Source organism: Euprymna scolopes, chromosome 3 (genome assembly GCF_053919585.1).
Source record: "Euprymna scolopes isolate OS-2025 chromosome 3, ASM5391958v1, whole genome shotgun sequence".
Classification (NCBI taxonomy): domain Eukaryota; kingdom Metazoa; phylum Mollusca; class Cephalopoda; order Sepiida; family Sepiolidae; genus Euprymna; species Euprymna scolopes.
This window is the reverse complement of record NC_136484.1, coordinates 39,426,829-39,444,548: the sequence shown is the minus strand read 5'-3', so window position 1 is coordinate 39,444,548 and position 17,720 is coordinate 39,426,829. Positions and strand designations below refer to the sequence as shown.

At 32.1% G+C, this 17,720-nt stretch overlaps 1 protein-coding gene across 3 annotated transcripts in view; it reads right to left on the bottom strand.

Moving 5' to 3' along the window:
- Positions 1-17,720, bottom strand: part of LOC145254595 (orexin receptor type 2-like) — a 774,875-nt gene that overhangs the window by 322,881 nt on the left and 434,274 nt on the right. For all 3 annotated transcript variants that reach the window (XM_080113217.1, XM_080113206.1, XM_080113211.1), the window contains exon 3: positions 13,471-13,846. In XM_080113217.1, the coding sequence (XP_079969343.1) occupies positions 13,471-13,846 (376 nt within the window). The remainder of the gene's footprint in view (positions 1-13,470; positions 13,847-17,720) is intronic.

Genomic DNA, 17,720 nt, shown 5'->3' with positions numbered 1-17,720 from the left:
AAAAATTAAAGATTATCCCTTACCGAGGTTAGGCTAGGGAAAGATAAAAGCCTGTGAGGAATGGATCGTTCAAAGACCTTACTTATCCTCCCCTACACATAACGCCCCACCCATATAAGATGACAAGATTCTAATTTTGTAAACGAAATAAATTGTTTTTGTGTCTTAAAATTTCAGTTTTTGACGGTAATTCTTGGCCTGAGGACGTAATCTCCCCAGTAACGGGTGATTACAGAAACATGTATGCACATATGTAGCCATCAATGTTTGTATAAATAAATTTAATATATCTGCTCTGTTTACTCATTGAGCGCTTTTTGGTAGACACATTTTGTTTCATTGGATGTACTTCGAGAAAACTGAACTCTACTGCCATTGATTGAGATTATCGGACTGACTTCCTCATCTCGATCCTAGTGACATATGGCCGAATTGTCCTAGACGTTGTATCAAAGTTTACAGTTACCCAAAGGTGCTGAGTTCAATCCTGAACGAAGGCAGTAAAAAGTAACATTCAAAACAGAGAATCAGCAACTATGTCCTAGAGCCTAGCTGGAGTCCGAACACGGTACCCCCGTAATAATAATAAAGGGTTGGGTTCGAGACTCCTAACAAACGGTTCCCCAGTTCGATACAAAAAACCTGATGAAGGCCGGAGGGCAAAACGGCCGAAACGTTGTGACGATTTCAACCAAGATGAGGAAGTCAGTCCGACAATCTCAATCAATGAAAACACCTCATCTCAAAAATACAGACAATTACTCTACTGCCATTATACAAACACACACACACACATATATATATATATATATATATATATATATATATATATATATATATATATATACACATACATACATACATATATCAGGGTGGGCCAAAATACGGGTCCTATCTTTAAATTTGAATAACTTAAAAAATAGGACCCTTATTTTGGCCCACCTTATATATATATATATATATATATATATATATATATATATATATATATATATATATGATTAAGTCTGTTAGTACGTTTTCATCTTAAATTCTACGCAATTATACAGAATGTAAAAATCATGCAAAAATATCTTTCGGTCTCATAATGAAATGAAGTCAATCATCTGAGGATTAAGTATGAAAATGCATAAATAACTATTTAACGCTCGTTTTTCATAAGAATATGCAAATTAGTTTACATTCATTTAGTCGCTCACCAATCCATAACTGAGTATAATAAAAAGTATTTTTTAGTAATTTCTAAATACATAAATAAATAAATGTTAATAACAATGTTTGTGTGAGTGCAAAATCCAATTTTATAGGTATATATATATATATATATATATATATATATATATATATATATATATATATGGTGTAAAAGGTATTTTTAGGAAATATAACCCTATTAAGCAGCATTTGAATTATATCCCTTGCTCTTAGAATCTATAGAATTATCTCCCCTGAGCGTTTGGTTTTACATCAAAATAACACAGCCATTTTGCAATTTACATCAGAGAGAGAGAGGATTCATTTCCCCACGGACGATGGGTTATTACCCGAAAGGACCTTTGGAATTAAGTACCACACACAGTTAAAATTCAGGTAGATAAATGAATAAATATATATTAAAAAAATAGAATAAATAAAATTTTTAAAAATTGAATTATTTATTATTTATATATTTATTTATCTTCTCACAACGACTGTATATTCCTGCATTGTTTTAGCCTTCTAAAAGTACCTTTTATTCTCTAACAATACTTCAATCAAACTACGCCATGCATGTGTATGTGTGTATATAACGGTATTTGCCGGGAGAACGTAATTCGGAGGAAGTTCCCTGTGCAGAATGGTATGACTGTACGAGGTTGGTAGTATCTCCCAACATACTAGTATTAACAAAAATAAATAAATTTTAAAAAATAAATGAGAAATAATATATCATTCGAGTTACGGCTTGTATAAAACGTTGTCTTAGAATCAGATCAGCATCGGTATGAAATAACTAAGTGGGGCATACAGGCGGCAAGTTAAGAAAATGTTAAAAAATAAAACAGAACACAACGGCTAAGGGTTTATATACAATTCGGAGAGAAACATGCGATATTTAAAGAAATAAAATAGACAAAAGAAATATTATTTTCAGTTCCGAAATACTCCGAAAATTAGGTATTAAACGGAACAGTCCATTCCAATCTAATCTTTAATTTCACGTCCTTCTCCGCGAGAGCAATACTGATTTGCCCCAATGGATGTGTCTATTGATTCGTCTTCGACGAGTAACTCCTCATGATAAAACGGAAGCTCAGTTCTTTTTCATTCCATGCGTATTAGTAATATCCTTTGCGTCTCAGTGGGATGCAGCAATATATCGTTTGCATCTTCGTTCCTTGCATCAATACTTCTTCTGCATCCTTTTGCGATGCAGCAACATCGATTTTGCATCCGCATTTAACGCAAATATATACATACATATTTTTTTGTACATAGAACTAAACGTCCTTTATTTTGCTACATGGGAAAATATGCAGGTGACCTATTTTCTTTCCGTGGTAATGTTATATATATATTACATATTATATATATTATATATATTATATTATATATATATTATATTATATATATATATATATATATATATATATATATATATACTTTTATATGTATCTCGGCTTGTGTTCAACCATAGTTTTTAGGGGTCTGTCGTTTTTGCTATATAGGAAACTCTTAAGGTGCCTCGTTATACTCTGTGCAGTTTACAATTCATGAGTTGAGGCTGAACGCACAACGGCTTTGGTTCTCTCTTACTGCAGAGTTTGGTAGGACGTTAGGCTTTTCATTATAGTAGGTCAACGAATATCTTAAATAGATATATTTCGACGTTACTGTCTTTTTGCGCGCTAAAATTGATCCACTTCATTTTCGCCGACCCTACTTTCAGAGATGGTGTAAGTAGAGAAGAAGATTAAGTTAACGAAACAGAGGAGTTCATGGGGTTTATTGTCCGGATCACATCCGTTCAAGTTGTAAAGCGCAAGCGTTCTGAGGAGGCGCTACCTGGCTGGTAAATATAATAGGGGGGAATCGTCTGATCACCTCTGCATTATAATGCCGGCATGAGCTTCAGCAGAAATATATATATATATATATATATATATATATATATATATATGTATGTATATTGTCTATATATATAAAAGCGAAAATGTATGTATGCATGTATGTGTATTTGTGTGTCTGCTAAAAACTTTCGAGAGACGGAACAAAAATTCACAAACGCGGTATCATATTTAAGCTTCATCCTTCGTCCGAAAAATATCGAAATATTGGCCAAAACCGTTAATTTTTTCACCACGAAATCGACAATTTTCGACAGGGGGGGTCAACAAAAACCGTCCTCGCGTGATGGCGACCAGTTCTACGCATGCGTCAGATGGCATCATGACCTGATTTACTTTAAATAGTTGAAGAACTGACTAAATTCCGTGTACATCGTGTTAGCTCAGTTGGTTAGCGCGTTGTGTCGTTATATAAACGTTTTGGGTTCGAACCGTCGTGTGAGATGTCTTCTTTTTTTTTCGATTTTTCAAATTTAAATATTGAACCAGTGTTATTTAAGCCATTTTTCATGTAACGTTCGTTTTTCTTTTTTTTTTTTTTACTTCGCTTATTCTTAGCGACACCCAAAAACACCCGGGTACTCACGGATTTGTAAAATTTTAATTAATTTTTTCTCATCAAATTTAAATCAGCGGCCGATTACTCAGTTGGATCAACCAGAAAGGTGGAGATTAATGAAAAAGTAGAGGTATTGTAATTATTGCACAGTCATTCCTACCGTTTTCTCATCAAATTTAAATCAGCGGCCGATTTCTCAGTTGGGTCAACCAGAAAGGTGGAGATTAATGAAAAAGTAGAGGTATATGGAATAAAAGTAACCTTGTATAACTTGGAACAACAACAATTACGATTAGGGTTGGTTTGTTGGCTTAAAGGTGGATATTTTAAGCTGGTTTTAAACTCATATGTTGCAACGGAGTTTGCTTTTGCCTTCTCGATTTGAAGTCATTTTTTTTTCATTTACGTGCACACTAGGATACTTCAAATACAGGTAAAATATGAAGATGTACAATTATAGTAGAGTAAAAGGCGAATCAAATGAGGTATAGGTTGTTTAAACACTTACATTCAGTTTAACATAAATTTGCAGTTTTTGAAAAAATTTCAAGAGCGGATTTTGTTTTTGGTGCCACTGTATATAATATCGGTTTACATTACACATTATGTGAATTACGACAATGTACATACGACGAACAATTCGTTATTATGATAGTATTAACACACTTGGCAGAAACTCTAGCTTTTTCCACCGAACAGAATTTTCAAAAAAGGCATATGAATTATTTTTTAAATGCATTTATTTTCGCTGTTGGAGATATTACGTGCTAAAGCGATTACCGCTTTATGCACATAATTGAAAAATCCGTTAAACTTTCATACGCAATGACAATTTCAATTTCGTTTAATTTGAATCAGCCCAACCGATCATAAATTCTTCATTCCCGTGGTATTCACCGGAAAGTTATCCTTTAATTGTAGTTCATAAATTAATTTCCAGTATTTGTTTGCTAGTGTTGTTTTCATTCGGCGTTTTTATTTTGTTATTGTTTGCATTGCTTTTATTTAATATTTTGTTAATATTTACTTTAATTATAATCTCTAAATTTTCGCAGAAGCTGTATGATAAGTGTAGGTTATTCCTATTGAAAAATTTGTGTAAGGAATTGGTTAATGAGATCTAGAAATTTCTTGCAAGTTTTGTTTTCAGCATTTGATTGTAAGGCGCTTATACCAGATTATATTCATTTTTCTTCTATTTTTAATTTAATTATAGTTATGGTATTTTGTCGCTTATATTTGATATCAGTATTTTTGTATCCACTATTTTTAGGGCTGTAAAATACATTTGCATCGCTTGAGTTATTGCTGAGTCTACTTACGATCGAGTTCGGAATCTGTTTTATAATTGATGGTAGGTGATTGGACTTAGGGTTTACGTATATCGGATTAGCGTTATCTTTTAAGTAGGGTTTCTATGTGTTTTTATGTAAATTTAACGTGACGTCCAGGAAGTTTGTTATTTTTTATTTTAGCAAAGTACGTTTACTTGCAGACCTATTTTTTCATTCCCTTGTATATGATTCTCTTAAAGTTACCCCCCTTGAATTTGCAGGGGTCTTTTATCATAGCTAATCCATAATTTATATTTAGGCTGATATCCGTAGTATCCAATATGCTTGTGAGGGTATATAGAATAAATAGTCCTATAAGATATGATGCCTCTGCAGAATCCAGGGAACCCATCAACAAATCCAAAGAATTTGTCATTTTAGTTTTTATCCATTGGTTATTGTTATTTATTTACTAGAAATGTTATTATATATATAATCGGTCAACGATAATTCAATCAAGTTCTAATGCAACTTTAAATCATTATCTTTCTATATTTCTTATAATTGGTCCTATTAATCGGATAGAGCTTAATATATCCATACAGGTTAACCCTTTTACTCCGAAAAAGTCTATTTCTTCTAAGTTAAACACACACGCATATATATATATATATATATATATATGTATATATATATATATATATATATATATATATAAAGCTGAACGTCTATGTGTGTCTGGTCACGAATAGGCTCCTATATGGTTGACTATTATAGAAAACTGATCACATATAATGATAAAAGATGTATCGAGACACAGGAATGTTTGATCTGACATATTAATGATTCATTAAAATTGTGGGGTGTTCGTACGCGCCTGTTCCACAAAGTATGAAAATAAAAAAATCAAAAAATTAAAAAAAAAGTTTACAAGTGTTTTATATAGATATACATAATAATACTTTGATAAGTATGTTTTAACTTAAATATGGATGGTATAATAAAATTGTGGGCTCTGCGTTCGCGCCTGGCCTCCATAGAATGGAAATAGACACAAACTTTAATAAAGACTTGTCATATCTATCTGTGTAATATACTTTGATAATTATGCTTCAGCTTGAAAAAATATGGTATAATACAATTATGGGGTGTTCGTTCACGCCTGACCTTCATAGAATGGAAAATTGTCACAAAGTTTAACAAGTCTTTTTTATATACATCCACAGAATATTGTGATAAGTGTTTCAGTGTGAACAAGTATGGTATAATAAATTATGGGGCTTATCTATTTTATTTTTACTTTCATCATATTTTGCTTTGGTTTTGATACCCCCAAATTCGAAGCTATCTCTTTACAACCCTTCCTTTTCATAACCTATCATACTTTCATAAATCAGAGTCCATTTTTTGTAGGCTGTTTGTGAACCCAGTCAACGAAGGGTACTTTTGCTAGTATATATATATATATATATATATATATATATATATATATATATATGTATATATATATATGAATATTTTTCAATAGATAAGTGTAATTTGCTATATAGCAACACACATCTCCGTAGTGGAAAAACTGTTTGGTTTCATTTTTCAATATATTTTCCATTCCTTTAAACACATAACCATTAATAATTATTCTTTTGCATTGCTGAAATGTATACTTTTGCACTGAGATTTTAGCTATTTCTGTAAGGTGTCGTCCGATTCGTCTTCTGAACAGAACAACTGGCCCTAGAAGAAACAGATTCGGTCAACGTTGTACACATGTCTATCGGTGAAATAAATCTAACTTTTTCTCAGAACGGGTTTAACAGAGCTGATGTTCACTGTCAGTATTTGAGCAATCAATCTCTTAACAAATGCTGCTCGCTGTAATGAAAACAAATCGACATCGACACATAAAGCAACATCGTTACGAATACTTGGCTGCAACGCGCTAGTTATCCCTATAATAACATTTCTTATTCGATTCAACTGAACCGAGCTCTCCGCACAATGCGAATTGATGAGTCAAGTTTCCGCGGTACTTATCTATATTCAATATAAATATCAACCAGTATCCTACTCGTTTGTTGTAAACAAGGTTTCATTCTTCTCTGGGCTTGCATTGCCTTCTTACTGATGTTAAACTGTCCGCCCGGTCGGTTCATCGAAAGTTATATATTAGTATATTTGGCCAGCATTTTTTCTCGAATGCATGTTTTATTGAAGAGCATGGATAATTCCTGTTTATTTCTCTTGTAATTCGTTTTTTTTTCATTTTGGCGGGCTAGTGTACGAACGGTCTGTTCGAGTGTGAAAAGACATTGGCCGTATTTTCGACGTCCATAAGTCCTGAGGCGAGTGATAAAAAAAAAAATGCGTTACTGAATTTAATGAAAAGCCGATGAAAATTGTTAAAAATACTTAAAAGCTCTTCAATGTTCCTCTCCCTTCGTATTAAGCCTGATTTATGGTTGTTTTTTTTCTTTCATACTGATTAGTTGGGCTTCGGTAATTGTGTGAAATTGCTTAAATGGCGGTGTTTTTTAATTATTATATCTCTAAATTTGATTTTGGAGGTGTTGTGTGCTGTAAGGTGTTGGTAAATTGAGTTATTCGGGGAGGACAATTGGAGTGTTAGTTGGCAAGCCATACTGTTTCTAGTCATGCCAATGTACGTTTCTTTTGAGACCCATTCTCCTATAGGAACTTTTAAAAACGAATCACAAGAAAAAACGAATTACAAGAAAAAACGAATTACAAGAGTAACAAACAGGAATTATACCTGCTCTTCAATGAAACCTGCATACATACATACGTACGTACATACATGATGATTGCAAACGTCTTGTCAGACGAGTGCCACTCCCTCAGACACTTAATGTCCATGAGCCCAGAAATGACTTTTTTTTCTTAGTCCTACTGGTGAATTCACACGCTCACGCAGGCATGATACTGAAGACGGTCATTGAGATCAATTATTACATGTTTCCAACATTTCAAGCCTCCATGCGTCATAACTTTTCCATCGCCACAGGACCATTTTTATAGACAAATGCCTGAGGGAGTATCTATACACAGGTGATGTTCCAGAGTCTTAGCTTTGTACGACAGCTAAGTCTCTCTCTCGGTTCAAAGTTGAGATCCAGCAACAAGCAAGAGCAAGATAGCTAGCAACAAGTTAAACTGCAGACCAGCTTAATGCGGGTACTGGTCTCCCGCTTTATGTTTTTTTAAATCAGAGATTTGTTTCTCCTAGAAAGGTTGCCTTCACCACGGCTTTTGGGAGCCTTCTTCACCCCAACACACAAACACACATGGTGCTAGTTGGCCGTTGACCTCTAAAAAGGGTTCATTCGCCCTACGTACGTACATACATAATACATACATACATACATACGTGCGTACATACACACATACATACATACATATTGAGTAAGATGATTGATAATTTGTAATTAAAATTAAAAAATAAAAATCAGTTTTACAAGGAAGAACAAACAAAATCAATAAATTGTACGATCGTTTCGGAAACGATATTTTTATTGACATATACAATAAATCTTCGACTATAATTCTATCATTTAGTTTTTTGAAAAAAATTCTCATCAGCAAAAATATTGGGTGTTTTTTTTTAAAAAGACGCCAAAAATAAAACTAGCATTTTTTTTTAAGTAAGGCAAATGTATCTCGAAAATATTTGAAATATAAAGGAAAATAGCTACTTTTTTGTGTTGATAAACCAAGTACGATAAAATGCAAATAATAATAAAAATAAAGATAAAAAAATAAAAAATAAAATTGGGTGGAAAGGTAAGGTTAAGATGGGATATTTTTAATATTTCTAATAAAAATATATATACCTTTTAATGGTTAGCCTTTTAAAGCTCGTAATATCATCGCCAATTCATTCATTGTGATGTCAAATGTTGAATTCTTGAAAAAGTTGATATATACAAACTTCAAAAGGAAACACCAATAGAATAATATATCCAGTTAAAATCGTTCGTAACGCTATATTTGAATTCAACTTAAGTATTTCAATTACAAAGGGAGATAATTATAGTCAACTAGAAAAATAAAGAATTTTACTGTTCAAAGGGAGATAACCACTAATTAGTTATAAGGTAATTTTTATATAATGGTTTAGAGATATTAATATTAATAAAATCAATAATAGTAATAAATGAATCTTATTGGTAGTAATTAAATAATAAGATTATTATAATAGTAATTATAATATTTATAGAAACTTATATTAATAAAAATAGAAATATATAAATTCAAAATGAAATAGATAATAAAATAAAATAGAAAATAATTGTAAAATATCAGATAAGATAATAAAAAATAATAGTAATAAAACTATAATAATAATAGTAATTAATTTATAAATTATAAATTTTAAGATAGATTAGTAATAAGGAAATTTTATGATTTATGGTGGCTTAAATCTGTCGAACCTAAACCAACATTTATAAATGCACCCTGAAAAAAATCGTCTTTTAAATTTAAGAGAATCGTTTTATTTTTATTATATTTTAAAATCTTAAGGGCTTTATATCTAAAAGTGCATAGAATCTGTCCCCCGGCATATATGCTTTATAAGATCCTATTATTTCCCATTTTAAATTGAATGGAATATTTCTATAATTAAGTCGCCAAATATGTTTAAATAAAGAAGTTAATTACTGAATTTACTAATACATTAAAATGTATTCTTTCTGTAGTTCTAATCACCTTAATATATATAACCCCCTTAATATATATATATATATATATATATATATATATATATATATATATATATATATATATATATGCATGCATACAGAAAGGTTTTTAGGAGTTTACTAATCAAGGAAAAAGCAAATTACGACATCAAATATAATAATTGTTATCTATATCCTCATCCCAACTAAATGAAAAAGCTCAATACATTCATTGACGATAGTAGAGCTTACGATAAATAATAAGAACAGAGATGTAAAGAAGAAATTTACAAAAAAAAATTATTAATCGGCAAAATACTTCAAAGTTGATAGCTAGGTGCTCCTTGCTTTAAGCTTTGGAGTAATCTGCCGAATAATACAAACGTTTTGAATTCCTACTTTACATCTCTGTTCTTATATATATATATATATATATATATATATATATATAGCTTTCTGTTGTATTTGATATAATAAAAATGTTAAAGAATATATATATATATATATATATAAATATATATATATATATATATATATATATATTCAAGCAAATATTATTAAATACAACGGAGACATTTTGTCTTATAATTCTTTTTTTTAATTTTTCAATTTTTCGTATTGTCTTTTTTGTTTCAAAATCAAAAATATTAATAAAGGATCCATACATGTTGCTGTTACGAGCGCTTTCGATTCGTCCACGAATCATCATCAGGTGTTAAAAATACAGGATTGCGAAAATGAGGATTAAAAATGAAAACTAAAATATATATATTCAGTGATGAGTTAAAATAAAAGTCGATTAAGAATAAAAGTCGATTAAAAATTCGAGTGTTAAAACCAGCAAGTTCGTAGACACCATGTACGAAGTCCGTCCAACACGGACTACGCAAGACATTTCAGAACGTTACTGCTTTTTTGAAATGCAATGTCATTTATATTAGGTTGAAGAGTTCTAATGTACGACGCTTCAAGAATCTTTAATTTTTTTACATTATTTTCCCGTTGTATAAATTTTGTGTTGTCAACGAGGACCTTTCTAACATTGGAGGGGGGACAGCTATGTTCTTTTTTTAAATGTTTGTAAATCGCGCTTGTGTCGTTAAGGTGCATAGTTATTCGCCGGGACAACGTTGTTGTTGTATGCCCAATGTATGTATTATTTTTGGAGTTACATTCTCCAATAGAGCATTTAAATTTATACACTACATTGGTTTGCTCCAACGTTTTTATCGCCGGTGAAGAGTTGTTTTTAATCACAAGGTTTTGTGTTCGAAATTTCCTATAATAGATAATAAATTTAATTTTAAAATTACTGTCAACAGGCGTCAAGTATCTTCGTATAATATTTTTTATTGCATTTTCTTCGATTCTGAAATTAGGCGTCATTTGATTTTGGTAAAATATATTAATGGGGTTTGCATTGCGGTGTTGGCTAACATTATTATTCTGGTTATCGGAAGATTGTAGCATTTTTTTTATTTGTTCATCAACAATGTAATTGGGGAAATGATTATTGATGAGTACTTGTTTAATGTTTTTTATTTCAATTAGCAATGCTTTTTTGTGGAGGATATCATTTTAGCACGATTTAGTAAATTTTTTATTATGGCTATTTTGTACCTTTGTGGACACTCACTTTTAAAGTTCAGGAGGCTAGAGTTTATGCTAGTTGGTTTTTTATATACAGATGTATTACAAGTGTTATTAGACGTATCAATAAGGACATCAAGAAATGGAATTTTATTGTCATTATTTAACTCTACTGTGAATTTTAAAATTGAATTTTCTTGAAAGAGGTGCTGTAATTGGTGTATCTGTTCATTATTTTCAGCTAAAATGAGAATGTCGTCCACGTAGCGTACATAAATTGGGGGTTTTATGTTGTTTTTAAATATTTTGTTCTCTAAGTCAGCCATGTAGAATTCACTTAGGGTTGGTCCGAGGACTGATCCCATTGCCACACCGTCTATTTGAGTATAAATGTTACCATTGTGGTCAAAGAAGGGTACTTCTGTAGTGCAAATTAGTAACAATTTTTTTAAAACTCTTTTGTTAATTTTAAGTGGGGGGAGTGATGGATTATTATAAATGTTCTTGATAATTATATCCATTGTTTCTACTACAGGTACATTTGTAAATAAACTTTCTACGTCAAGGGAAGAAATTATTTTGTTTTCTGGTTGCATTGATTTTAATATTTGTATTAGTTCGTGTGTGGACTTAACGCTATATTTACTAGGAATATATGGGCTGATAAGTTCGTTTAGTGTTTTTGTTAGGCGATAGATGGGAGTCGGAATTTGGGATATAATAGGTCGGAGAGGGAAATCGGGTTTATGTGTCTTGACTGTGCCATATAAGTAACCAGGTTTATAGTCTCCAATTATTTTAGGGAGTTGAAAATTACGAATTTGTGCATTATTAGCTGTAATTAGTTTATTGACTTGCGTTTTAAGTGTATTAGTAGGATTCTTACTAATTTTTTTAAATTTCGTATTATCATTAATAATATTTTTAAGTTTTTCATCATAATCGGATTTATTAAGAATGACGAAAATATTGGATTTATCAGCTTTTTTTATAACTATATTAGGGTGGTTACGTAGTTCTTTGGCAGCATTTTTTAAATCGGTAGTAAGTACCGAGATGTGTTTTTTATAGAATCGGGTTTTTATAGCTTCCGCTTTTAGGATATCTCTTAACCCAGGGTGAGTGGTGATTTTGTTTTCTTTTTCTAGGTTAGTAATGCGTTCATAGAGTAATTCAATTTCGGCTTTTTTGTTTTGATGGTTGAATCGTGGTGTGAGGTGACAGTTAGGTCCAAGGTTTAAGAATTCTTTTTGTGCGTCTGTAAGTTCGTAGTCTGAAAGGTTAACGTTGTCCCGGCGAATAACTATGCACCTTAACGACACAAGCGCGATTTACAAACATTTAAAAAAAGAACATAGCTGTCCCCCCTCCAATGTTAGAAAGGTCCTCGTTGACAACACAAAATTTATACAACGGGAAAATAATGTAAAAAAATTAAAGATTCTTGAAGCGTCGTACATTAGAACTCTTCAACCTAATATAAATGACATTGCATTTCAAAAAAGCAGTAACGTTCTGAAATGTCTTGCGTAGTCCGTGTTGGACGGACTTCGTACATGGTGTCTACGAACTTGCTGGTTTTAACACTCGAATTTTTAATCGACTTTTATTCTTAATCGACTTTTATTTTAACTCATCACTGAATATATATATTTTAGTTTTCATTTTTAATCCTCATTTTCGCAATCCTGTATTTTTAACACCTGATGATGATTCGTGGACGAATCGAAAGCGCTCGTAACAGCAACATGTATGGATCCTTTATTAATATTTTTGATTTTGAAACAAAAAAGACAATACGAAAAATTGAAAAATTAAAAAAAAGAATTATAAGACAAAATGTCTCCGTTGTATTTAATAATATTTGCTTGAATGAAAAAATGCTGCCTAAATATACCAATTTCAAATATATATATATATATATATATATATATATATATATTCTTTAACGTTTTTATTATATCAAATACAACAGAAAGCTACCGGAAAATTTAAATTTACTTATAAATCACATCAAATTATCATAGCCTGTAAACTGCAAACAACTGTAATTAAATGTTGATAATTGCACCCATCATTTCAAATCATCTCATAATATTCATTATTATTTAACTCTTAAGCCATGCATCTCATTAAACCTTACCCGTGACTGATTTTAAAGGGTAGTAATTGGTAACTAGTAAATCACTGTAACTGATTAAACATCAATTCGAATGAGAGAATTAGAGAATAAATAGATTTACCTGTCAAGACGCCAGCTTGCTTAGTGCTTTCCCATAGACAAATTGCAATTCGGGTGTACGTGACACCCATGAAACAAACTGGAATCACATAGAAAACAATCATCTTTACGATTTGGTATCTCAGTTCATTGGCACTTGTCCATCCAGGTGAGCAAGACACAAGCCAATCGGTGAGTTCGGGTCGGAATTCCCAGTGTAGGGTTAGAGAAACCATATTGGGTGCTGCAGCGCACATAGACACTAGCCAGATGCACACAATAATAACCATAGCTCGACGTGGTGTCTTCTCTTGGAAAGTTAGTGGATGACAAATGGCTGACCATCTCTCCACTGAGGTGGCCGCTAGTGTCTGAACTGATACATATATGGACACGTCCTGAAAAGATAAGAACAAAAGTTAGACAAGAATAACAATTCAGTGGTCAAAAATCTTTTAGTCTTTAAATTCTGATTAGATTTTTACAGTCGGTTTGGGATATTCTTGTACTGCTGACTCCAAACATGTTTCTCCATCAGGTCGGGTTGTTTTACTAAGTTGATTTGAAAGATTCAGCTCCTGTGACAAAATGGATAACATTTTTTGTGACATTCTTAACTGATTTTTGTCAACACATATCAACGTAAATATTTTTTAAGAGCAAATTGTTTTCCCACCAACATATATTACTTACCTGATAAAGACATTGATTACGGTATACTAAATTTTTGTTGTTAATACAGTTAAGTACACGTAAAATGCATGTTGCTTCACCATTGTTCAAAATTCAGGGGTTGAACTTCAGTTTATTCGAACTCCTGCAATGCTCAGGAGAATGGAAGTATTACTTTAGATTCTTACAGTAGTCAGCTATCGTGCGTTCGTCCAAGCGACTTTGAGACCTGTTTTCTATCTGTCCCCTGATCATCAATCATTGAACCCAGGTTGTCAGGAAACCGGCATATCTGTGAGAATAGATAGTGTATCTTGACACTTATGATGCAGTCCAAGTTTCTGAAAGTAGTCCCCATGTTGTTAACAAGTTCTTAGTTTTTGGCCTCATTGTTTTCAGGAAAGTTCTTCACCACCAGCACAAATAGCTTCTACGTTTACAGTTTCATATAATTCCTGAAGTTTTCGAACTCTGGATCTCTTATCAGTTCCCAGATCTGAGGACCGTCAAATATACCAGCTTTCCAATTTTCTCATTGTCAATCCGTGAAAACCTAGCACAAGTAAGTAAAGCATTTACAATACTTGTTCAGAAACAAGAATAACAATCATTATTCGATTGATAAGTTATATTATTTGGATTATTCACAATTTTAGTTTGAACAACTTTTTTAACGTTACTAAACCTTATTACATAATTTAACATTTTCTCTGGATAAATATATGCTCCCCTTTTTCTTGTGTATATAATTTATATAAAACTTCTTAATTGCCACTAGCTTAATAAATTGCTCATTGAGTACAAATAATTCGAGCTCCCCAGCAATTGACAACGTTTATACTTATTTCACAATGATATATCATTTACATTCAGCATGTGTCGAAGGAAAACATAGACGTTAGAAACGCCGACTGTTAGAAAAAAAATGTTTGTGTCCTGCCTTGGAGCACCTGCTTTTCTAGCCCACTAAAGAGCTGTGAAAGGGAATATTCTCTGTATATATATATATATATATATATATATGTTAAGAGGTACAGAATTGAAATAAAGTTTTAAATATAATGGGCGGATGTCTCTCGAGAGCTCTTTCAGCTATCATCTCATCAGGAGAAAATCGATAGCGTAAAAAAAATAATACTATGTCGAAAGTAAAGAGTTATGATGGGGAACTATTGAATGTGCCAAAAATTACGGAGACACTAAAATAAAGTTTATTAACGTTTAAAAAAACGATTAAAATGATGGCACAACGAGGAAAAAACGGGAGAAAAGATTCACAGTTCCCCAAAGAGAAACAATGCGTTAGATGCTTCTTACTGCCGGCACAAAGAAGGTTTCCGCACCGCAATAGAGACAGACTCCAAAATCTTTAAATGGTTTCTAGAGTCCGCTCTAAGTAGCACCTCGAACCATTCAATTTTTAATCTATCGGCACAACACGAGTTGTCAAACAAATGCTGGCCAATAACAGAGTCCAAGGCTGCAGAAAGAGGGAGACTACCAGATCCCATCCTCCCTTGTCTGATCTTCGATGGAACATGATGATTTATACGAGTCAAAAGATGCAAGGATGTTCGCCCAACATAACCAGCATCGCGCTGGCATTTGAATTGATATACAATATTGCTATTTTAGATGTAAGGAAAACTATCCTTGCGAAAAGAAGGAAATGCAGCTATCGTAGTATATACCAAACGCAAGGACACAAAATAAAAGCAGTCATAAATACTTCTGCGAATCTGTTTAGAAAGTCTGTTGCTCTTTTCCCCAATCCACGGTAATTTTAAATAAACCCGGCATTTCAAAAGTCCAAACTTTTTAGGAGATTTAAAATCCGCAACCTTTTTGAAAATACAGTCATCAATAAGGTCAACAGGATAACTATTATTGATGAATATTTCCCTGATCTTATCGAGTTCGGCGTCTAATCTATTAGGTGAACAAATCACGAGGGCTCTATGTACCAAAGTATTAATTAAACCGACTTTACGTGATTTTGGTACAAAGGACACCAGTTCACATATAGGCCAGTAAATATCGGCTTCCTATAAATTGTAGTGAGAAAGCCCCCCCCACTTGAACGCTCGACAAGTTGTCCTTCTCACTTTCCATAGTGAACTTCCAAAGACAATAATAAACATCTTGCTCCTCTAGTTCGTAGAAGATATGGGTGTGAACCCATTAATGGAAGAAAACATATTTTCAATCTTTCGAAAACTGAACTTACAGAAACTGAAAATAGAGTTCTGTCTAAGGGATTGGATTTTTGTATTCCCCCAACCAGTATAAATAAAGAGCGAACACTTTCTGCCTTTGAAGTTTTGTTCTCTCAACTGAGACATAATGTTCCTATTTCCCCGGAAAGAATTTCTGGGATGAAATCTAGCTTAGTTGCCTTTGTGCCGGCAGAAAGTAGCATCTAACGCATTGTTTATCTTTGGGGAAATGTGAATCTTTTCTCTCGTTTGTTTCCCTCGTAGTGCCATCATTTTAATCTTTTTTTTTAAACGTTAATAAACTTTATTTTAGTGTCCCCGTAATTTTTGGCACATTCAATAGTTCCCCATCAGATCTCTTTACTTTCAACATAGTATTATTTTTATGCTTTCGATTTTCTCATGATCAGATGCTAGCTGAAAGAGCTCTCGAGAGACTTCCGCCCATTATATATATATATATATATATATATATATATGTATACAAGCAAAAGTACCCGTCGTTACTGGGTTCAAAAACAGCCTACAGAAAATGGACTCTGATTTATGAAAGTATGATAGGTTATGAAAAGGAAGGGTTGTAAAGAGAGAGCTTCGAATTTGGGGGTATCAAAACCAAAGCAAAACATGATGAAAGTAAAAATAAAATAGATAAACCCCATAATTTATTATACCATACCTGTTCACATTGAAACACTTATCACAATATTCTGTGGATCTATATTAAAAACTCTTGTTAAACTTTGTGACATATTTCCATTCTATGGAGGTCAGGCGCGAACGAACACCCCATAATTGTATTATACCATATTTCTTCAAACTGAAACATAATTATCATGGTATTCTTACGCAGATAGATATAAAAAGTCTTTATTAAAATTTGTGTCTATTTCCATTCTATGGAGACCAGGCGCGAACGCAGAGTCCACAATTTTATTATACCATCCCTATTTAAGTTAAAACATACTTATCAAAGTATTCCTATGTACATCTATATCAAAAACACTTGTAAACGTTTTTTTTTAATTTTTAATTTTTTTATTTCCATACTTTGTGGATCAGGTGCGAACGCAGACCCCACAATTTTAATGAACCTCCATTCCTGTGTCTCGATACATCTTCTATCATTATATGTGATCTGTCCTTTTTAAAATAGTCAACCATATAGGAGCCTATTCGTTCGTGACCAGACACCCACACACACAGACATCCAGCTTTATATATATATATATATATATATATATATATATATATATATTGTAACAGAGTATAAGTTACTCCTTTAAGAGCAAAATAAAATAATATTTGAATAAAGAAAAATGAGTTAAGTTATATTAGTTTTAAATGAAATAAAAACAAAAAAATCTTCATTCATTCTTAGCTT